Source organism: Pleurodeles waltl, chromosome 3_1 (assembly GCF_031143425.1).
Source record: "Pleurodeles waltl isolate 20211129_DDA chromosome 3_1, aPleWal1.hap1.20221129, whole genome shotgun sequence".
Taxonomy (NCBI): domain Eukaryota; kingdom Metazoa; phylum Chordata; class Amphibia; order Caudata; family Salamandridae; genus Pleurodeles; species Pleurodeles waltl.
The window spans coordinates 1,210,705,086-1,210,729,416 of NC_090440.1; the positions used below are offsets into that span (position 1 = coordinate 1,210,705,086).

Here is a 24,331-nt window from a genome sequence, read left to right on the forward strand (position 1 = left end):
ACAGGAGCCAGTGTGACTACAATGAAGAGTCACTTAGTGTCTGAAGAGCAGATAGGTCCCTGTGTACTTCACCAATTAGTTGCAGTGAACAACTCAGAGCGCCTGTGCAGAGTGGTGCAGGTTCCCTTTGAATGGGGGGGGGGTCTTAGGTTCCTTGAAGGTATCTGTGAGTCCAACCATGCCTGTGGATTGTTTGCTTGGCAATGACCTAGAGGATTCCTCTTGGCAGGAGGTGGTACACAGATCACACTTGGAAATGTTGGGTCTGCCTCAGTCTGTGTGTTTGTCTACACGGTCTATGGCAGCCCATCATGGTGATCAAGAGACCCTGGAGCCTGAAAGATTGGCCCCATGTCTGCCAGAAGGAGGAAGGGCAAGGGGCGCGTGAAACTGGCCCCAAAAGTTCCCATGGTCAACGAGGAGGCTAAACCTGAGGGGGAGGCCCTGAAGGCAACAGAGGAACAGGTGGCTGAACTGTGGGAGGTCCCTGAGCTGTCACAGTGGCAGCAGGAAGGGGGTCCGACCAGGGAAGCATGCTGTGAGGCACAGAAATCATGCCCTACTCTGGAGGATCTTCGGCAGCAGGCTGCAGACCAAGCGTCTGGCAAGGAGCCTGGATCACATTTGATTTACTGGGAGGCTGGGCTCCTATATAGTGAGACTAAGGTTCCTGAGCCTCGGTCAGCCCATGTGCTGGTGGTACCCCAGTGCTTCAGAGCCTTCCTACTGGGTCTGGCTCATGATGTGCCTTTAGCTGGTCATTTGTGGCAGGAAAAGACTATTGACCCGCTTGTCACCCACTTCTGTTACCCCCAAATGTGCAGGCACTGTGATGCTCATTGTAGGTCTTGCCCAACTTGTCAGGCAAGTGGCAAGAGTGGGGGGGAAATGCAAGGCTCCTCTCCAACCTTTCCCTGTGATTAGTACCACCTTTGAAAGGGTTGGTATTGACTTTGTGGGGCCTCTGGATCCCAAGTCAGCTATGGGCAACAGGTTTATTCTGGTCTTGGTGGACCATGCGTCCCATACCCAGAAGCCATTCCTTTGAGCTCGATCACTGCTCCTGTGGTGAGCCATGCATTGATGGGGTTGTTTACCTGCATGGGGTTCCCCAAGGAGGTGGTATCCGATAGGGGTACCAACTTCATATCAACTTATATGAAGTCTCTGTGGAAGGTGTGTGGGGTAACGTACAAGTTCACCACACCCTACCACCCCCAAAGCAATGGTCTGGTTCAGAGATTCAACCGCACCTTGAAGGGCATGATTATGGGCCTGTCAGAGCCCTTGAGGCATAAGTGGGATGATCTCTTTCCATACCTTCTGTTGCCTTTCAGGGAGGTGCCTCAAAAAGGGCCTAGCTTTAGTCCTTTTTAGCTGTTGTATGGCCACCCTGAGAGGGGACCTTTGAGTCTGGTAAAGGAGACTTTGGAGAAAGCCCCTAGTAAACCACCCCATGGTGTATTCAGTTACATGCTGGCTCTGAGAAACCAGACTGCCCACTTCAGAGCTCTAGCACAAGAGAACCTGGAAGCAAGCCAGGAGGACTAAAAACGCTGGTATGACCAGAATGCCACTCTTGTCGAGTTTCAACCTGGTCGGAAAGTGTGGGTGATGGCACCGGTGGAGCCTAGGATGCTCCAGGACAAGTGGATGGGGCCATTTGAGGTGGTGGAGCGCAAGAGTGAAGTCACGTACCTGGTGTACTTGCAGACTCCCAGGAACCCGTTGAGGGTCCTGCTTGTGAACCGGCTCAAGCCACACTTTTAGCGGACTGAATTGTCCATGCTCCTAGCAACAGATGATGGGGTGGGGGAAGAAAGCGAGCCTCTTGCTGACCTCCTGTCTGCTGGAGAAAAAGATGGGTCTGTTGAGGGAGTGATCCTCTCCCCCTCCCTGACCCCAGAGCAACAGAGGGACTGTCACCAGGAATTGGGTCCATTTGCCTCCCTGTTCTCCCTGATCCCAGGGGTCACACACTTTTGTACACACAATGTGGACACTGGGGACAGTCCTCCTGTTAAACACAAAGTTTACAGAGTGACTGACCTGGTTAGGGCTAACATTAAAGATTAAGGGCCTCATTACGAGCCTGGCGGCCGGCGGTAAGCTGGCGGTAACACCGCCAACAGGCTGGCGGTGTTAGTCCAGCTATGACTGTGGCACAATAGCCACGGCCATACCGCCAGCCCCTCCACTATACCGCAAAGCTTTCACCTGACGGTCATAATCCCCAGGGCAGCGGTGCAAGCGGTCGGGGTATTATGAGTCCCCGACCGCCAGCCTGGCCACGGCGGTAAACACTGCCATGGAAAGGCTGGCAGTAAGGGGGACTTTCGGGCAATGAAATGTGCAACGGGTGCTACTGCACCCGCTGCACATCAGCATTGCTGCCGGCTCTATTACGAGCCGGAAGCAATGTTGATGTGACTTTTCCGCTGGGCCAGCGGACAGTAACACTGTTACCATCCACTGGCCCAGGGAAAATTCATAATAGTGAGCCAGAATTACTGCCAGCACTGGCGGTATTCCGTCTCCTGCAGCCACGGCTGTCTTTTTAAAGACCGCCGAGGTTGTAATGAGATCCTAAGTTTTTTAAATGTTAGCGATGGGGGATATTGAGTTTTCCAGCAGCTCTGGGGCCAGCCCTGTGGTTTTGGTCCCAAAGCCTGCGGCTCCTGGTGCCACTCCAGAACTCCGGTTCTGGGTGGATTACCGGGGACTCAATGCATTCACCAAGACTGACGCGCACCCCATCCCCCGAGCTGAAGCGCCCATTGACCGGTTGGGAGCAGCCACGTACCTAAGTACGTTTGATCTTACCTCTGGGTACTGGCAGATTGCCCGGGCTAAGGAGAGGTCTGCATTCTCCACACCAGATGGGCACTACCAGTTTAAGGTGATGCCCTTTGGGATGAAGAATGCCCCTGTCACCTTTCAGAGGTTGGTCAACCAGGTGTTGGCTGGACTGGATGATTTCCGTGCCGTCTACCTGGATGACATTGCTGTGTTCAATTCTATGTGGGAGGAACACGTAATCACCTCTGAAAAGTGTTGGAGGCCCAATAGTAAGGCAGGCCTCACTATTAAGGCAAGCAAGTGCAAATAGGGCAGGATTCTGTGGTGTACTTGGGACACCAGGTGGGGAGTGGCCAGGTGGCACCCCTACAGCCAAGGATGGAAACCATTCAGGCTTGGGAGGCCCCCAAGACCAAGACTGAGGTGAGAGCCTTTTATAGGTCTCCCTGGATACTATAGGAGGTTTGTCAAGGGGTATGGCACAATTGTTGCTCCCTTGACTGAGTTAACTTCCAAAAACGAGCCCAGAAATGTGATCTGGACTGAGTCTTGCCAGACAGCTTTTGATGCCCTGATGGCTGTCATGTTGTACGAGGCTGGCCTGGCTTGTAGTGGGTACCAAGGGGTACTTACAATCTGTACCAGGTCCAATTATCCCTTATTAGTGTAGAAGAGGTGTTTCTAGCAGCTTAGGCTGATAGAAGGTAGCTATAGCAGAGCAGCTTAGGCTGAACTAGGAGACATGCAAAGCCCCTACTATACCACTGGTGTCATATGCACAATATCATAAGAAAACACAATACATAGAAGTGCTAAAAATAAATGTACTTTATTTTTATGACAATATGCCAAAAGTATCTCAGTGAGTACCCTCAGTATGAGGATGCCAAATATACACAAGATATATGTACACAATACCAAAAATATGCAGTAATAGCAAAAGGAAGTAATGCAAGCAGTGTAAAGTTACAATAGATTGCAATAGGAGCACATAGGTATAGGGGCAACACAAACCATATACTCCAAAAGTGGAATGCGAACCACAAATGGACCCCAAACCTATGTGAGCTTGTAGAGGGTCGCTGCGACTGTAAGAAAACAGTGAGGGTTAGAAAATTAGCCCACCCCAAGACCCTGAAAGGTAGGTGTAAAGTGCACCTACAACCCCCCGAGAGCACAGAAGTCGTGATAGGGGGATTCTGCAAGGAAAACCAACACCAGCAATGAAACAACAATGGATTTCTGGACCTGAGTACCTGTAAGAGAAGGGGACCAAGTCCAAGAGTCGCAACAATGTCGAGAGTGGGCAGATGCCTAGGAAATGCCAGCTGAGGGTGCAAGGGAGCTGCCACTGGATGAAAGAAGCTTGGTGTTTTGCAAGAACGAAGAGGACTAGGAACTTCCCCTTTGGAGGATGGATCTCCGATGTTGTGAAGAAGCTTGCAGAGGTGTTCCCACGCAGAAAGACCGCAAACAAGCCTTGCTAGCTGCAAGGGTCGCAGTTAGGGTTTTTGGATGCTTCTGTAGCTCAGGAGGGACCAGGATGTTATCACTTGGGCGAGGAGACAGAGGGGGCACCCAGCAAGTCAAGGAGCCCTCACAGAAGCAGGCAGCACCCGCAGAAGTACCGGATCAGGCACTTAGAAGAGGAGTGAACCGGAGTCCACCCGAAGTCACAAAAGAGAGTCCCACGACGCCAGAGGACAACTCAGAAGGTTGTGCACTGCAGGTTAGAGTGTCGGGGAGCCAGGCTTGGCTGTGCACGAAGGAAATCCTGGAAGAGTGCACAGGAGCCGGAGCAGCTGCAAATCACGCGGTACCCAGCAATGCAGTCTAGAGTGGGGAGGCAAGGACTTACCTCCACCAAACTTGGACTGAAGAGTCACTGGACTGTGGGAGTCACTTGGACAGAGTTGCTGAGTTCCAGAGACCAGGCTCGGTGTGCTGAGAGGGGACCCAGAGGACCGGTGATGCAGTCTTTTGTTGCCTTCGGTTGCAGGGGGAAGATTCCGTCGACCCACAGGAGATTTCTTCAGAGCTCCTCGTGCAAGAAGGAGGCAGGCTACCCCCAGAGCATGCACCACCAGGAAACAGGCGAGAAAGCCGGCAGGATGAAGCAATACAAGGTTGCAGTAGTCGTCTTTGCTACTTTGTTGTGGTTTTGCAGGCGTTCTGAGCAGTCAGCAGTCGATCCTTTGGCAGAAGGTGAAGAGGGAAATGCAGAGGAACTCTGGTGAGCTCTTGCATTCGGTATCTGAAGAATTCCCCAAAGCAGAGACCCTAAATAGCCAGAAAAGGAGGTTTGGCTACCTAGGAAGGAGGATAGGCTAGTAAGAAAGGTAAGAGCCCATCAGGAGTCTCTGACGTCACCTGATGGCACTGGCCACTCAGAGCAGTCCAGTGTGCCAGCAACACCTCTGTTTCCAAGATGGCAGAGGTCTGGGGCACACTGGAGGAGCTCTGGGCACCTCCCCTGGGAGGTGCAGGTCAGGGGAGTGGTCACTCCCCTTTTTTTTGTCCAGTTTCGCGCCAGAGCAGGGCTGGGGGATCCCTGAACCGATGTAGACTGGCTTATGCAGAGATGGGCAGCATCTGTGCCCATCAAAGCATTTCCAGAGGCTGGGGGAGGCTACTCCTCCCCAGCCTTCACACCTATTTCCAAAGGGAGAGGGTGTTACACCCTCTCTCAGAGGAAATCCTTTGTTCTGCCTTCCTGGGCCAGGGCTGCCTGGACCCCAGGAGGGCAGAAACCTGTCTGGGGGGTTGGCAGCAGCAGCAGCTGCAGTGGAGACCCCGGAAAGGCAGTTTGGCAGTACCCGGGTTCTGTGCTAGAGACCCGGGGGACCATGGAATTGTCTCTGCCAGAATGGCATTGGGGTGACAATTCCATGATCTTAGACATGTTACATGGCCATGTTCGAAGTTACCATTGTGACGCTATACATAGGTAGTGACCTATGTATAGTGCACGCGTGTAATGGTGTCCCCGCACTCACAAAGTCCGGAGAATTTGCCCTGAACAATGTGGGGGGTACCTTGGCTAGTGCCAGGTTGCCCACACACTAAGTAACTTTGCACCCAACCTTCACCAGGTGAAGGTTAGACATATAGGTGACTTATAAGTTAACTAAGTGCAGTGGTAAATGGCTGTGAAATAAAGTGGACGTTATTTCACTCAGGCTGCACTGGCAGGCCTGTGTAAGAATTGTCAGATGTCCCTATGGGTGGCAAAATAAATGCTCCAGCCCATAGGGATCTCCTGGAACCCCAATACCCTGGGTACCTCAGTACCATATACTAGGGAATTATATGGGTGTACCAGTATGCCAATGTGAATTGGTGAAATTGGTCACTAGCCTGTTAGTGACAATTTGGAAAGCAGAGAGAGCATAACCACTGAGGTTCTGGTTAGCGGAGCCTCAGTGAGATAGTTAGGCATCACACAGGGAACACATACATATAGGCCACAAACTTATGAGCACTGGGGTCCTGGCTAGCAGGGTCCCAGTGACACATAACAAACATACTGGCAACATAGGGTTTTCACTATGAGCACTGGGCCCTGGCTAGTAGGATCCCAGTGAGACAGTGAAAACACCCTGACATATACTCACGAACAGGCCAAAAGTGGGGGTAATAAGGCTAGAAAGAGGCTACTTTCTTACACACGTGCACACAGCACCTGTGCTGAAGACACCTGACTATTCCAAGGAATTCGTTGTTCAAACAGACACCACAGAGCATCGTATTGGAGCAGTACTCTCACAGCTTAATGAAGAGGGCCTAGATCAACCTGTAGCCTTCATTACCAGGAGGTTACTTCCCAGGGAACGCAATGGAGTGCCATTGAGCGTGAAGCTTTTGCTGCGGTCTTGGCACTGAAGAAGCTAAGACCCTACTTGTTTGGGACCCGCTTCTGGGTTCAGACAGACCCAGGCCCTTCAGATGGTTAATGCAGATGAGGGGTGAGCATCCCCAATTCTTGAGGTGGTCTATCTCCCTACAGGGAATGGACTTTACGTTAGAACACTGACCACGCCAATGCTGATGGTCTGGCCAGATTCTTCTGCCTTAGTGATGAGAACTCCCATGAGGTTGGGTAGTTGCTCCCCACTTTGAGCTGAGGGGGGACACGCGTTAGACTTGGCATCATTCGCATGGCCTCTAACTTTTTGCCTCTACTTCCCAGGTTGCTTCTGTGTGCTGGTGTAGGAAAGTACCATCTTGCCTGGCATGTTACCCCCATTTTTACTTGTGTGTATGTTTGTTTTGCCTGTTTCACTGGGATACTGCTCATAATGTATGCCCTGTATGTGTTCCCTGTGTGGTGCCTAACTGTAGCACTGAGGCTCTGATAACCAGAACCTCAGTGTTCATGCTCTCTCTGCTTTTAAAATTGTCACTGCAGGCTAGTGACTAAACTTACCAATTCTCATTGGCACACTGGTACACCCTTATAATTCCCTAGTATATGGTACCTAGGTACCCAGGGTATTGGGGTTCCAGGAGATCCCTATGGGCTGTGGCATTTCTTTTTCCACCTATAGGGAGCTCTGTCAATTCTTACACAGGCCTGCCACGGCAGCCTGAGTGAATTAACGTCCACGTTATTTCACAGCCATTTTCCACTGCACATAAGTAACTTATAAGTCACCAATATATGTCTAACCCTCACTTAGTGAAGGTTAGGTGCAAAGTTACTAAGTGTGAGGGCACCCTGGCACTAGCCAAGGTGCCCCCACATTGTTCAGGGCAATTTCCCCAGACTTTCTGAGTGCGGGGGCACCATTACACGTGTGAACTACATATAGGTCAATACCTATGTGTAGCTTCACGATGGTAACTCCGAACATGGCCATGTAACATGTTTAAGATCATGGAATTGCCCCCCAAGCCAAATATGGTATTAGGGTGCCAATCCCATGCATCCCCGGGGCTACACATGGAACACGGGTACTGCCAAACTAGCTCTCTGGTATTTTCTCTGCAGCCACCACTGCTGCGAACCCTCAGGCAGGTTTCTGCCCCCCTGGGGTCTGGGCAGCCCAGTCCCAGGAAGGCAGAACAAAGGATTTCCTCTGAGAGAGGGTGTTACACCCTCTCCCTTTGGAAATAGGTGTTAAGGGCTGGGGAGGAGTAGCCTCTCCGAGCCTCTGGAAATGCTTTGAAGAGCACAGATGGTGCCCTCCTTGCATAAGCCAGTCTACACCGGTTCATGGAGCCCACAGCCCCTGCTATGGCATGAAACTGGACAAAGCAAAGGGGAGTGACCACTCCCCTGTCCATCACCACCCCAGTGGTGGTGTCCAGAGCTCCTCCAGTGTGTCCCAGACCTCTGCCATCTTGAATGCAGAGGTGTGAGGGCACAATGGAGACCTCTGACTGGCCAGTGCCAGCAGGTGACGTCAGAGACCCCTCCTTATAGGTGCTTATCTGGTTAAGTAGCCAATCCCCCTCTGAGGGCTATTTAGGGTCTCTCCTGTGGGTTTCTCTTCAGATAACGAATGCAAGAGCTCACCAGAGTTCCTCTGCATCTCTCCAACTTCTGCCAAGAGTCGACCGCTGACTGCTCCAGGACAGTTACAAAACCACAACAAAGTAGCAAGAAGACTGCCAGCGACATTGTAGCATCTAATCCTGCTGGCTTTCTCGACTGTTTCTTGGTGGTGCATGCTCTGAGGGCTGTCTGCCTTCACCCTGCACTGGAAGCCAAGAAGAAATCTCCCGTGGGTCGACTGAATCTTCCCCCTGCTAATGCAGGCAACAAACTTCTGCATCACCGGTCCTCTGGGTCCCCTTTCATCTTGACGAGCATGGTCCCTGGAACACAGGAGCTGGATCCAAGTGACCCAGACAGGCCAGTGGTCCTTCTGTCCAAATTTGGTGGAGGTAAGTCACTCAGTCAAATAACTTTATTAGGCGATTGCCATTAAAGTGTGAACCAGAACGCATTTGCTGATCTATAAATATTATAAAACACAGATAAAACTTAAAAACCATTACTAGAAACACCGCATAAACATCCAATCTAAAACCCCTTAACATAGACAGATAAATATACTAAACATGAAGGTAAGTCCTTGCCTCCCCATGCCAGACAGTAATCCTGTGTACTGCGTGATCTGCAGCTGCTAGGGCTTCTGTACACTTTTGCAAGGATTCCTTTGTGCACAACACAGCCCAGGTCCCCAGCACTCTGTCCTGCATTGCTCAACTCACTGAGTTGACCACCTGCTTCGCGGGATCCTCTTTTGTTGTGTTGAGATGACTGCTGTGCTCAGATTTCTTGAGCGCCTGTTCAAGTGCTTCTGCGGGTGCTATCTACTTCTGCATGGACTCTCTCTGTTGCTGAGCGCCACCCTCTGTCTCCTCCTCCATGGGGCGACCTCCTAGTCCTTCCTGGGCAGTACCCATTATCTTCAACGACAACTCTTGCAGCTAGCAAGGCTTGTTTGTAGTCTTTCTGTGTGGAAAGAACTCTGCATCCTCCAGCACACAGTGGTACATCTTCTGACCAAAGGAGAAGTTCCTGGCACCTTCTGTTGTTGCAGAGTCTTCGGCTTCTTCCACCCAGAGGCAGCCCTTTTGCACCCTAATCTGGGGTTTAGTGGGCTCCTGCCCCCCGTGAACACTTGCGTGACTCTTGGACTTGGTCCCTTTCCTTTGCAGGTTCTCAGGTCCAGGAATCTGTCTTCAGTGCTTTGTAGTCAGTTGTTGCCTTTGCAGAATCCCCTATCGCGACTTTACTGTCTTTCTGGGGTAGTAGGGTAACTTTACTCCTACTTTTCAGGGTCTTGGGGTGGGCTATCTTGGACACCCTTAGTGTTTTCTTACACTCCTAGCGACCCTCTACACACTACACTAGGCCTGGGGTCCATTCGTGGTTCGCATTCCACTTTTGGAGTATATGGTTTGTGTTGCCCCTAGGCCTATTGTCTCCTATTGCATTCTATTGTGTTCTACAGTGTTTGCACTACTTTTCTAACTGTTTACTTTCCTGATTTTGGTTTGGTGTATATTTTGTGTATATTACGTACCTCCTAAGGGAGTATATTCTCAGATATTTTTGGCATATTGTCACTAAAATAAAGTACCTTTATTTTTAGTAACTCTGAGTATTGTGTTTCTTGTGATATAGTGCTATATGATATAAGTGGCATAGTAGGAGCTTTGCATGTCTCCTAGTTCAGCCTAAGCTGCTCTGCTATAGCTACCTCTATCAGCCTAAGTTGCTAGAACACTACTAATCTCCTAAGAAGGGATAACTGGACCTGGCACAAGGTGTAAGTACCATAAGGTACCCACTATTAGCCAGGCCAGCCTTCTAGATTGACTCAGTGGTTTTTGTAGGGAGTAGATTGTGCAGTGGCCACTGGCGGCGCCCACTGACAGAATTGTAGTTATGGCTTGTTACAAGGGCTCATTCCACTTCTTTTGCTGAGCATGGACACTGGTTCAAAGTGAATTCGCATTTCCATCGTTTACACCCTGTATGTGTGTGCATCATCAATATTTAACTCACTTTTCTTAGCATTGTGCCCCAAAATCTTTAGAATTAAAACAAGTGACGTAGATCAAAAGTGAAACTGATATCTAGAAACAATTTGCTTCTGTAAAAGTGTTGCAGGAGTCTTTCAAGAGAAATAGGTAGCTGAAGTGAAAAGATGGGCAGGGACATCTTGAGGTTTTTGAGGGCCCTTGGTCAAACATAACTTAGGCCCCACTTCTCATGGCATCTATGTATTTATTATGCATTTTAGGGTCCTTAACACCCTCAACAACTATGGTCAGGTCATTGACAACCCTCTTCTTTGGCCAGCCTAAACCTGGGCACAACCCAGCAGTCTCTCAGAACTAGAGAAGTAGTAAGACTAGCGACCTGACCTAGCCAGCTGCACGAGATGCAGTAGAACGGTGTTTCACAATTTGGGTCTGTGCATATGGACTGTGTGTTTTTTGTTTATTGCACAATAGGCACTAGGCTGTCATTGAACCAATTCAGCAGCTGCTTCATGTCAACAGAGCAGTAATGGAGGGACCATATAATGCTGCTCTGCACTACAAATTGGCCCGCTACTGCATACCCGCCAGAAAAGCAGAAAGACCAGTGGTCCAAGCAAGTCTTCTAATCACCATGTGTGTTGTAGCTAATCTGTAATCACCATGTGGGCATACAGTGCTTATGGGTGCTCTTGTTTACGGCACTGTTTATGCTGCACACAACATGCATTAGGACTCAGAAGGCAGCAGGCTGTGATTGACTCTGCGAATAGCAACTCCACAAAGATAATGTAGTCACAGAGGGAGCACACAATGCCTAATTTTACGTAAGTGGCACATGCTGAATAAAGGCAGAGGCATGTGCAGTTGGACTGGGCCTATGCACTTCAAAAGGTTAGAGCGCTTGCTGAACATAAACAGATATTTTCTTTAACCCCCTCCACTCTCAGGCAGGGGTGGGTTGGTCGGCCAGCCTGCGCTGTCATTAAAAAAAGAAAGTAAGTAAACAAACATGCTATTTTAAAAAGTCCAGACAGTCCGATACCCCCCAAAAGGTTAAGTGAGGTGGGCCCTGAAACGTGGGGGCCCTGGGCCAGAACCCACTTTGCCTATGCCTTAAACCGTCTCTAGAGATGGGAATTGTGCAGGGCAAAGTGGGGAGTGGTAGCTGGGCGATAGTTTTTAAGCAATATATAACAGCCAGCACAGAAGCAAACAACTTATAAAAGAAGATAAGAGAGAATAAAATTCATGGAGCAAGACAAGTAAACGAGCTGATAAATGTGGGATATTGCAGGAAAGAGTGAGAGCATAGTAGCTGGCACTTGATATATAGCCAGAAACCCAAAGGTGACGAAACATAATAAAGCAATTAGGGTGATCAACCAGACTATCAAGAAGAACCAAATGGAAAGGTAGCCAATTCTGGCATGCTTCTGGAAAGTCATTTTTAACAGAACGGAAAGCAGGTTCAGAGGCAGGGCTCGGAGAAGATCAAGTTCACCCAAGACTGTGATTAGCAAGCCTTAAAAAATGCATTCAAGTATTTCATATCTAAAAGTCGGTCAAGAAGCCGAGCCATCATTAGATGAAAGAAATGGGTATCAAAAGGTTGTTTTTTTAAAGTCAAAGCACAAAAGAAAATTTAATTGGCAATGGTGAGCTTGATTTTATGGCTCCTAGTTCGTTTTTTCAATTGATATATGATCTGCATATGAATGTTAAGGAAACACGTCGGTATGTTGTGTTCTGTGACGCCTGACAGATGGATCGGATGTCTCTCGAGGATATGTTAAAATCACAGACAAAGACGCCAAACATGTTTTTCAGAGTTCTTCATAGCTAGGTCTCTTGCTGTGGAACGTTTATGCTGCACGTTGCAGAATCACATCACAAAAGAGAGTCTTTTAAAAATTACAAAATTACAGAAACACCTATTGTGAACTTCAATTTTGATATAAATTATCTGATTTAGCCAAACTTTATGTGAATAATGAATACTGTGTGGAAAATGTATTTGGTGTCCGGTGTTTGAAAATGCCCAGATCGCTTTCAGATGGGGTATCTGTTACTCACGCTGAGCTGAAATGCATTTGTATTCTGGCAGAGGTATAGCTTTAGAAATTAAAGAATATTAAACGTCAAAGGAGAACCATTATTTTAGAAAATGTCCACGTACTCACCGTCCTCCACCTCCAAGAGGGCTTTGGCAAAGATGCTCCCAGCAACATTGATGGATTGACACATGTAGTAGCCAGCATCTCCAATCTGCAGGTCCGTGATAGTCAGTTCCCCATTTGAAGAAATAGAAAAACGTCCCGTAGGCTGTGGAGGTTGACCGGGAAAAAGAAGGATCTAATGGAGAAAAAATATTGTTGTAGTTTTCAGAAACTATTTCTCAGGGACTGCGTGTGAAAACTGTACTGTCTGTTTAACATTAACTGTGAGGTGCATGTTTGGCAAAATGGAATTCCCAAGACATATTTAAAAACAAGTATGCACTACAATATGAGGCAGCATAAAGTTAGTCTAAGAGTAATTGTCTATGAATAGTGTTCCACAAAAATCAATCAAAGTGCTTGCTGCAGGCGAATACATGCTCTACATGAGAAGATTGCCCCTCCACCATTCACCTGGTACACCAGGTTAACTCTGGTTGCAGCAACAGTATCTTCGGGTGTCAAAGGGAGAAGTATATGTCTCTTCACCAACCACCTCTCCTGTGTCTTCTTGGATGGGTAATGCCAGTTAAAAGAATGACTGGATCCAGTGCGAAATGGTGGCGATTCCTGGGCCAGGAGACCCCTCCCCACTGTGACATGTGGTGCACTGAAAAAGATAGTGCCACAATCTGCTCTACAGCATCCTCCGAAGTCGACTCAGATAGAAGTGTCAATTGCACAGCGGTAGCCGGTTAATGACTGATGTGCCACTGAAGACTTTGCTGCCTCCTTTTTCTCTCCCCATGGGGGCCATGTTAGGTATCGAGAGAGGACAAAGAGTTCAGTGATGGGGCCATACATTATGCCAGGCGTCTACATGAAGCGGCCATGCTAACATCAATTGATTTGTAAACACAGAGAACCGGTGATGCAGAAGTTTGGTGCCTGGGTTAGCAGGGGGAAGATTCAGTTGACCCACAGGAGATTTCTTCCTAGATTCCAGTGCAGGGTGAAGGCAGATAGCCCTCAGAGCATGCACCACCAGGAAACAGTCGAGAAAGCCAGCAGGATGAGGTGCTACAATGTTGCTGTCAGTCGTATTGCTACTTTGTTGCGGTTTTGCAGGCATCCTAGAGCAGTCAGCGGTCAGTTCTTGGCAGAAGTCGAAGAGGGAAGTGCAGAGGAACTCTGGTGAGCTCTTGCATCCGTTATCTGAGGAATAGCCCAGAGGAGAGACCCTAGATAGCCAAAAAAAGGAGGTTTGGCTACTGAGAAAGGAGGCTTGGCTACTGAAAGAGGTAAGCACCTATCAGGAGGGGTCTCTGACGTCACCTGCTGGCACTGGGCACTCAGAGCTGTCCATTGTGCCCCAACACCTCTCAATCCAAAATGGCAGAGGTCTGGGACACACTGGAGGAGCTCTGGGCACCTCCCCTGAGAGGTGCTGGTCAGGGGAGTGGTCACTCCCCTTTCCTTTTTCCAGTTTTGTGCCAGAGCACGGCTGGGGGATCCCTGAACCAGTGTAGTCTGGCTTATGCAGAGATGATCACCATCTGTGCCCATCAAAGCATTTCCAGAGGCTGGGGGAGGCTACTCCTCCCCAGCCCTTCACACCTATTTCCAAAGGGAGAGGGTGTAACACCCTCTCTCAGAGGAAATACTTTGTTCTGCCTTTCTGGGACCAGCCTGCCCAGGCCCCAGGGGAGCAGAATCCTGTCTGAGGGGTTAGCAGCAGCTGCAGTGGAGACCCCGGAAAGGCAGTGTGGCAGTCCCCAGGTACTGTGCTAGAGACCCGGGGATGCATGGAATTGTCACCCCAATACCAGAATGGTATTGGGGTGTCAATTCCATGTTCCTAGACATGTTACATGGCCATGTTCGGAGTTATCATTGTGACGCTACATATAGGTAGTGACCTAATGTAGTGCATGCGTGTAATGGTGTCTCCGCACTCACAGAGTCTGGGGAATTTGCCCTGAACAATGTGGGGGCACCTTGGCTAGTGCCAGGGTGTCCACACACTAAGTAACTTGGCTCCTAACCTTCACCAAGTGAGGGTTAGACATATGGGTGACTTTTAAGTTACTTTTGTGCAGTGAAAAATGGCTGTGAAATAACATGGACGTTATTTCACTCAGGCTGCAGTGGCAGTCCTGTGTAAGAATTGTCTGAGCTCCCTATGGGTGGCAAAAGAAATGCTGCATCCCCTAGGGATCTCCTGGAACCCCAATACCCTGGGTACCTAGGTACCACATACAAGGGAATTATAAGGGTGTTCCAGTGTGCCAATGAGAATTGGTAACATTAGTCACTAGCCTGCGGTGACGATTTTAAAGCAGAGAGAGAGCATAAACACTGAGGTTCTGGTTAGCAGAGCCTCAGTGATACAGTTAGGCACCACACAGGGAACACATACAGGGCATACATTATGAGCACTGGGGTCCTGCTTGGCAGGATCCCAGTGACACATGGGCAAAAACAAACATACATACAGTGAAATTGGGGGTAACATGCCAGGCAAGATGGTACTTTCCTACAGCGGGGACTTCATTACACTCGTCCACTACATATAGGTCAATACCTATATGTAGCTTCACAATAGTAACTCTGAATACGGCTATGTACCATGTCTAAAATCATGGAATTGCCCCCCCCCCATGCCAAATATGGTATTGGGGTGCAATCCCATGCATCCCCAGGGCTCCAGCATGGACCCTAGGTACTGCCAAACCAGCTCTCTGGGGTTTTCAATGCAGCTACAGCTGCTGCAAACCAACAGACAGGACTCTGCCCTCCTGGGGTCTGGGCAGCCCAGTCCCAGGAAGGCAGAACAAAGAATTTCCTCTGAGAGAGGGTGTTACACCCTCTCCCTTTGGAAATAGGTGTTACAGGCTGGGGAGGGGTAGCCTCCCCCAGCCTCTGGACATGCTTTGAAGGGCACAGATGGTGCCCTCCTTGCATAAGCCAGTCTACACCAGTTCAGGGATCCCCCAGCCCCTGCTCTGGCAAGAAACTAGACAAAGGAAAGGGGAGTAACCACTCCCCTGTCCATCACCCAACCAGGGGTAGTGCCCAGAGCTCCTCCAGTGTGTCCCAGATCTCTGCCATCTTGAATGCAGAAGTGTGAGGGCACAATGGAGGCCTCTGAGTGGCAAGTGCCAGCAGGTGATGTCAGAGACCCCTCCTCATAGGTGCTTACCTAACTTGGTGGCCAAACCTCCTCTGAGGGTTATTTAGGGTCTCTCCTGTGGGCTTCTCTTCAGATAATGAATGCAAGAACTCACCAGAGTTCCTCTGAATCTCTCTCCAACTTCTGCCAAGTTTCCAACACTGACAGCCCCAGGACGCCTACATAACTGCAACAAAGTAGCAAGAAGACTACCAGCGACATTGTAGCGCCTAATCCTGCCGGCTTTGTCGACTGTTTCCTGGTGGTGCATGCTCTGAGGGCTGTCTGCCTTCACCCTGCACTGGAAGCCAAGAACGAATCTCCTGTGGGTCGACGGAATCTTCCCCCTGCTAATGCAGGCACCAAACTTCTGCTTCACCAGTCCTCTGGTTCCCTCTCATCGTGACAAGCATGGTCCCTGGAACACAGGAGCTGGATCCAAATGACTACAACAGTCCAGTGGTCCATCTGTCCAAATTTGGTGGAGGTAAGTCCTTGCCTCCCCACGCCAGACAGTAATCCTGTGTACCACATGAACTGCATTTGCTAGGACTTCTGTGCACTTTTGCAAGGAATCCTTCATGCACAGCACAGCCCAAGTCCCCAGCACTCCGTCCTGCATTGCTCAACTCGCTGAGTTGGCCACCGGGTTCGTTGGACCCTCCTTTGTAGTGTTGAGATGACCACTGTGCTCAGTTTTCTTGAATCTGTGTTCAAGTGCTTCTGCGGGTGCTACTTGCTTCTGCGTGGGCTCTCTGTGTTGCTGAGCGCCCCCTCCTCCAAGGGGCGACAGTCTGGTCCTTCCTGGGCCCTGGCAGCACCCATTTTCTTCAACCGCAGCCTTTGCAGCTAGCAAGGCTTGTTTGCAGTCTTTCTGCATGGAAACAACTCTGCATCCTGGGACATCTTCTGTGCAGAGGAGAAGTTCCTGGCATCTTACGTTGTTGCAGAATCTTCAGCTTCTTCCACTCAGAGGCAGTCATTTTGCACCTTCATCCGGAGTTTAGTGGGCTCCTGCCCCCCTGGACACTTTCGTGACTCTTGGACTTGGTCCCCTTTCTTTACGGGACCTCAGGTCCAGGAATCCATCTTCAGTGCTTTGCAGTCAGTTGCGTTCTTTGCAGAATCTCCTATCACGACTTTAGTGTGTTTTTGGGGAAGTAGGGTCACTTTACTCCTACTTTTCAGGGTCTTGGGGTGGGGTATCTTGGACACCCTTAGTGTTTTCTTACTCTCCCAGCGACCCTCTACACACTACACTAGGGCTGCGGTCCCTAAGTGGTTAGCATTCCACTTTCTCAGTACATGATTTGTGTTGCCCCTAGGCCTATTACATCCTTTGTATTCTACAGTGTTCGCACTACTTTTCTAACTGTTTACTTACTTGATTTTGGTTTGTGTGTATATGTTGTGTATTTTACTTACCTTCTAAGGGAGTATACCCCCTGAGATACTTTTGGTGGATTGTCACTAAAATAAAGTACCTTTATTTTTAGTAACTGAGTATTGTGATTCTTGTGATATAGTGCATTATGATATAAGTGGTGTAGTAGGAGCTTTGCATGTCTCCTGGTTCAGCCTAAGCTGCTCTGCTATAGCTTCCTCTATCAGCCTAAGCTGCTAGAACACTACTAATCTACTAATAAGGGATAACTGGACCTGGCACAAGGTGTAAGTACCATCAGGTACCCACTATAAGCCAGGTCAGCCTCTTACAAGCATTAATGCGGGGTGGCCTATTATAGTGACCCCCATTTGGGAACTAGGGAGGCTGGATGCTGTTACGCAATGCAATACTTCGAGGGAGAGTTGTTTAACTGAAAATAATTTAGAGTGATCACTCCAAAAAACACTGTTGTAGGCCAACCACCAGGCCATGCAAAGAGCAACTTTTCAACCTTAGAGGTAGAGACCCACACCAGTACATGCAGCTGACTTTTGCAAGCACATTGCAGTGTACATGCTTTGTTAGATGTAAAACAAGCATTTGCAATGCAATAGGTCTTGCATATTTTGAACAAGTTAATTGTCATCTTTTGACGACAGCACCCACGAACAAAAACAAAAGAAAACATGAAAAGAAACTGGAAAAGACGACTTAGCAAAATAACAGAAAGTTAGCTTTAAAATACAAAACTTTGCAATATTGTGCCTGTTGGGTACGTTTTTGCCAGTCACAAGCCTTCTGTTTGCGGGGCACTAGAAGTTAACAAGAACAAATAGTACCTCAATCATGTCGGAAGCAGACATGCACTAATTAAGTTGCATCAATTAGTGCTTGATCCCTGCTCCACACTGAGAAACAGAAATTATGCTAGGCTTGTCTTCACGAATTACGAGGCTGTAAAGAAGAGTGCCATGCACACCAACAAATGGTGAGCGACAGGTGGGCTCCAAGCCCTTTACGGAACACAACAGTCTTGCAAGCGAGACGCATGCACTAGCGCATGTACTAGCAGGCTTGACCCTAAAAAATGAATAGGTGTCCACAATAAACCTGTCATTCCATATCCCGCTATTTTTAAAGTGTAATAAGATCACACAAGTGGTTGAGAGCTGGAAGTGCTGGTAGGCGACTGAAAGAAGTCCCATTTAGTCGTAAGATCTCAATGCAGAAAAATTCAATGATCACTTGGTGACAAAGACACAACCTAAATCTCTCACAAAGGTCTTGCAGCAAGTAGCAATCCTTTCCCTGAAGATATTGTGGGTGTAGGAAAGTATCATCTTGCCTGGCATGTTACCCCCATATTTCACTGTATGTATGTTGTTTTAGTCCTTGTGTCACTGGGACCCTGCCAGGCAGGGCCCCCGTGCTCATAGTATATGCCCTGTATGTGTTCGCTGTGTGGTGCCTAACTGTATCACTGAGGCTCTGCTAACCAGAACCTCAGTGTTTATGCTCTCTCTACTTTCTAAATTTGTCACTGCAGGCTAGTGACTAAATTCACCAATTCTCATTGGCACACTGATACACCCATATAATTCTCTTGTATATGGTACTGAGGTACCCAGGGTATTGGGGTTCCAGGAGATCCCTATGGGCTGCAGCATTTATTTTGCCACCCATAGGGAGCTCTGACAATTCTTACACAGGCCTGCCACTGCAGCCTGCGTGAAATAACGTCCACGTTATTTCAGAGCCATTTACCACTGCACATAAGTAACTTATAAGTCACCTATATGTTTAATCTTCACTTAGTGAAGGTTGGGTGCAAAGTTACTTAGTGTGTGGGCACCCAGGCACTAGCCAAGGTGCCCCCACATTGTTCAGGGCAAATTCCCCAGACTTTGTGAGTGTGGAGACACCATTACACACGTCCACTATACATAGGTCACTACCTATGTATAGCGTCACAATGATAACTCTGAACATGGCCATGTAACATGTCTAAGATCATGGAATTGTCACCCCAATACCATTCTGGTATAGTGGGGACAATACCATGATCCCCTGGGGGATCAAACTGCCTTTCCGGGGTCTCCACTGCAGCTGCTGCCAACCCCTCAGACAGGTTTCTGCCCTCCTGGGGTCCAGGCAGCCCTGGCCCAGGAAGGCAGAACAAAGGATTTCCTCTGAGAGAGGGTGTTACACCCTGTCCCTTTGGAAATAGGTGTGAAGGGCTGGGGAGGAGTAGCCTCCCCCAGCCTCTGGAAATGCTTTGATGGGCACAGATGGTGCCCATCTCTGCATAAGCCAGTCTACACCGGTTCAGGGATCCCCCAGCCCTGCTCTGGCGCGAAACTGGACAAAGGAAAGGGAAGTGACCACTCCCCTGGCCAGTACCTCCCAGGGGAGGTGCCCAGAGCTCCTCCAGTGTGTCCCAACCTCTGCCATCTTGGAAACAGAGGTGTTGGGGGCACACTGGACTGCTCTGAGTGGCCAGTGCCAGCAGGTGAAGTCAGAGGCTCCTTCTGATAGGCTCTTACCTCTCTGGGTAGCCAATCCTTTTATCTTGGTAGCCATACCTCCTTTTCTGGCTATTTGGGGTCTCTGGTTTGGGGAATTCTTCAGATAACGAATGCAAGAGCTCACCAGAGTTCCTCTGCATCTCCCTCTTCGACTTCTACCAAGGATCGACCGCTGATTGCTCCAGGACGCCTGCAAAACCGCAACAAAGTAGCAAGACCACTACCAGCAACATTGTAGCGCCTCATCCTGCCGGCTTTCTCAACTGTTTCCTGGTGGTGCATGCTCTGGGGGTCGCCTGCCTGCACCCTGCACCAGAAGCACAGAAGAAATCTCCTGTGGGTCGACTAAATCTTCCCCCTGCTAACGCAGGCACCAAAAGACTATCACTGGTCCTCTGGGTCCCCTCTCATCTGGACGAGCGTGGTCCCTGGAACACAGGAACTCTACCCAAGTGACTCCCACAGTCCAGGGGTCCTTCAGTCCAAGTTTGGTGGAGATAAGTCCTTGCCTCCCCATGCTAGACTGCAAACCTGTGTACTGCACGATTTGCAGCTTCTCTGGCTTCTGTGCACTCTTCCAGGATTTAATTTGTGCACAGCCTAGCCTGGGTCCCCAGCACTCTGTCCTGCAGCGCTCAACCCGCTGAGTTGAACTCCGACGTCGTGGGACCCTCTTTTGAAACTCTGCGTGGACTCTGGTTCACAAATCTTCCAAGTGCCTGTTAAGGTACTTCTGCGGGTGCTGCCTGCTTCTGTGAGGGCTCTCTGAGTTGCTGAGCACCCCCTCTGTCTCCTCCTCTAAGGAGAAACATCCTGGTCCTCAGCAGCACCCAAAAACCTCTACGCGACCCTTGCAGCTAGCAAGGCTTGTTCTATTTTCTGCATCGGAACACTTCTGCAACCTTCATCGCGATGTGGGACATCTTTCTTCCAAAGGAGAAGTTCCTAGTCCTCTTTGTTCTTGCAGAAATCCAAGCTTCTCTCATCCGGAGGCAGCTTCTTTGCACCTTCATCCGGGGTTTCCTGGGCTCCTGCCCCCCCCTGGACACTGTTGCGACTATTGGACTTGGTCCCTGTTAGAAATGGGGTCTTTCGTTGACAGTCAGGTTACCCCCTGTTCAAGCAAGGACCCTCACTCTAGTCAGGGTAAAAGAGAATCACCCTCAGCTAACCCCTGCTTACCCCCTTGGTAGCTTGGCAGAGCAGTAGGCTTAACATCAGAGTGCAAGGTGTAAAGTATTTGTACCAACACACACAGTAACTTAATGTAAACACTACAAAATTACACAACACCAGTTTAGGAAAATAGGAAATATTTATCTAAACAAAACAAGACCAAAACGAAAAAAATCCAACATACACAAGTCAAGTTATGAATTTTTAAAGATTAAACTCAAAAATAGCGCTTAGAAACAAAAATGCTTCGATAAGGTGTTAACACAGCGTCGTGACAGAGTCGTTCCCAACAAGCCGACACCAGCAGCGCCGGACACAGAGTCGCGTAGACCCCCCAGGACAGTACCTTTGGTGAAGAGTGAAAACAAGCTGATGCACGAAGTCGGGGATCGCGACGTCTGTGCGAAATGTTGAATCTGCGCACTTCGAGTGGCGTCGGTCACAACGTGGTGCGGCGACTTCCACGGAGTCGCGGACTTCAGCGAGGCTGCAGTGGCGTCGGGCCTGCGAAGAGTGTCGCGTTCCAGCGAAGGTCACGGCGTCGGGTGGAGGCGGTGTCACCGGATTCAGCAGCGGCGTCGGTCCGAAGTCGTCCGAAGTCGATTTCCTTGGATTTCCACCAGCTTTCCTTTCAAGGGCCCAGGGACTGGGTAGGGCACCACTTGTCAGAGCAGGAGTCTCTCCAGAGACTCCAGGTACTGGCAGAGAGAAGTCTTTGCTGTCCCTGAGACTTCAAACAACAGGAGGCAAGCTCTAAATCAAGCCCTTGGAGATTTCTTCACAAGATGGAAGGCACACAAACTCAAGTCTTTGCCCTCTTACTCTGGCAGAAGCAGCACTGCAGGAAAGCTCCACAAAGCACAGTCACAGGCAGGGCAGCACTTCTTCCTCAGCTATTCAGCTCTTCTCCAGGCAGAGGTTCCTCTTGGTTCCAGAAGTGTTTCTCCAGTCTGTAGATTTGGGTGCCCTTCTTATACCCATTTTAGTCTTTGAAGTCACCTTTCTTCAAAGGGGACTCACACCTACTTGTGAAATCCTGCCTTGCCCAGGCAAGGCCTCAGACACACACCAGGGGGTCAGAGACTGCATTGTGTGAGAACAGGCACAGCCCTTTCAGGTGTAAGTGACCACTCCTCCCCTCCCTCCTAGCACAGATAGCTCATCAGGAAATGCAGACTACACCCCAGCTCCTTTTGTGTCACTGTCTAGTGTGAGGTGCAACCAGCCCAACTGTCAAACTGACCCAGACAGGGAATCCACTAACAGGCAGAGTCACAGAAATGGTATAAGCAAGAAAATGCTCACTTTCTAAAAGTGGCATTTTCAAACGCACAATCTTAAAATCAACTTTACTAAAAGATGTATTTTTAAATTGTGAGTTCAGGGACCCCAAACTCCACATGTCCATCTACTCTCTAGGGGAATCTACACTTTAATCATATTTAAAGGTAGCCCACATATTATCCTATGAGAGAGACAGGCCTTGCAACAGTGAAAAACGAAGTTGGCAGTATTTCACTGTTAGGACATATAAACCACATTACTATACAGTATGTCCTTCCTTATCCATACACTGCACCCTGCCCTTGAGGCTACCTAGGGCCTACCTTAGGGGTGCTTTACATGTAAAAAAAAGTGAAGGTTTAGGCCTGGCAAGTGGGTACACTTGCCAAGTCGAATTTACAGTGTAAAAATACACACACAGACACTGCAGTGGCAGGTCTGAGACATGATTACAGGGTTACTTGTGTGTGTGGCACAAACAGTGCTGCAGGCCAACTAGTAACATTTGATTTACAGGCCCTGGGCACCTCTAGTGCACTTTACTAGGGACTTAATAGTAAAACAAATATGCCAATCATGGAGAACCAATTACATACACATTTTAAACAGGAGCACTTGCACTTTAGCACTGGTTAGCAGTGGTAAAGTGCCCAGAGTAATAAAAAAAGCAAAATCAGAGTCTAGCACACATCAATAACCTGGGGAACAGAGGCAAAAAGTTAAGGGAGACCACGCCAAGGATGAAAAGTCTAACAGTCCCCTTGACTTGCAGGTCCGGAAATCCGTTGTCAGTGCACTGCTGGTGTTTGTTGTTCTTGCAGAATCCCCCTATCACGACTATTGTGCTCTCTTGGGGTAGTAGGTGTACTTTACTCCTACTTTTCAGGGTCTTGGGGTGGGGTATCTTGGACACCCTGACTGTTTTCTTACAGTCCCAGCGACCCTCTACAAGCTCCCATAGGTCTGGGATCCATTCGTGATTCGCATTCCACTTGTGGAGTATATGGCTTGTGTTGCCCCTAGACCTATGCTTGCCTATTGCAACCTATTGTAATTTTACACTGTTTGCTTTATTTATTTTTTACTCTTACTTACCTGTTTTGGGTTTGTGTACATATAACTTGTGTATATTACTTACCTTCTTACTGAGGGTACTCACTGAGATACTTGTGGCATAGTCATAAAAATAAAGTGCCTTTATTTTTAGTAACTGTGTATTGTGTTTTCTTATGATATTGTGCATATGATATAAGTGGTATAGTAGGAGCTTTGCATATCTCCTAGTTCAGCCTAAGCTGCTTTGCCATAGCTACCTTCTATCAGCCTAAGCTGCTAGAAACACCTCTATTCTATTAATAAGGGATAACTGGACCTGGCAGAAGGTGTAAGTACCTTTGGTACCCACTACAAGCCAGGCCAGCCTCCTACAGTGGGTCTAATTAAAATCACCTGAACTGGTCACCTTAATTCCAGTGACGACTACAGAATTTATGCTTCAGGAGTTGCACTTAAAACATGACATTTCCAAGCCGGGGATGGGTGACGATTTAAACACATAAAATGTTGGCCCTTGCACACACAGCCAACAAAAGGTGTCTCTGAAACCAATAAAAGGACAACAGGGTTCCTGCCGAGAAAGGTTCGATATAGCACAGAAATCCCCACTCCAGTCAGCAATGCTGAAACCACATGATAGTTGGCGCCAGAACTTCACTTGTTATCACTTCTTACATGGGTGCTGCCTACTACACGTACATTTATCCGTTCTAAGCCACAACATTTTGTAAAGGCATCTCTGCATTTGTAAATCGCAACCCCAGGATGTGACGCCCGTTTGACATCTAAAATGTGCCACTATCCCAATGATCTATGTTAAAGCTAAACAACAAATGGAAAGTTTCTTAATTCCATTGCACAATGCAAAATATGATGTACAAAATAGGCATCACACAAGGTAAACATGCTCAGAAAAATGATGCATAGCAATCTATTTTGCGATATGCCGTCCTAACAGGGTAAATGATGGAAAGGCATCCTAAAAGAACAGATAAAATGAGCGTCACAGTACACTGAAAACTATGTTACACCAGTGATACTTTTTTGTTTCCTAAACACATTAAAGGGCAATAAAGCACTCACGTGTCACAAAATGAAGGACTTTTCTGTTCCCACCACAATATGTTTAGTCTTTCAGTCAGACTGAAAGGAGTTAAAGTCTAGATTGAAAGAATAGCCGTCAACAGACCACCTTTCCACTGAACCTTAGCTTTGATTCTGCCACAGCCTAATTTGCGGTTTGGAGAGGTCTACCGGGTTTAAGCCTGCACCT

General features: G+C 48.6%; 1 protein-coding gene across 1 annotated transcript in view; it reads right to left on the reverse strand.

Moving 5' to 3' along the window:
• ROBO3 (roundabout guidance receptor 3) overlaps window positions 1–24,331 on the reverse strand; it is a 639,417-nt gene that overhangs the window by 299,231 nt on the left and 315,855 nt on the right. The window contains exon 8 of the mRNA XM_069221505.1: window positions 12,483–12,654. Coding sequence (XP_069077606.1) covers window positions 12,483–12,654 — 172 coding nt within the window. The remainder of the gene's footprint in view (window positions 1–12,482; window positions 12,655–24,331) is intronic.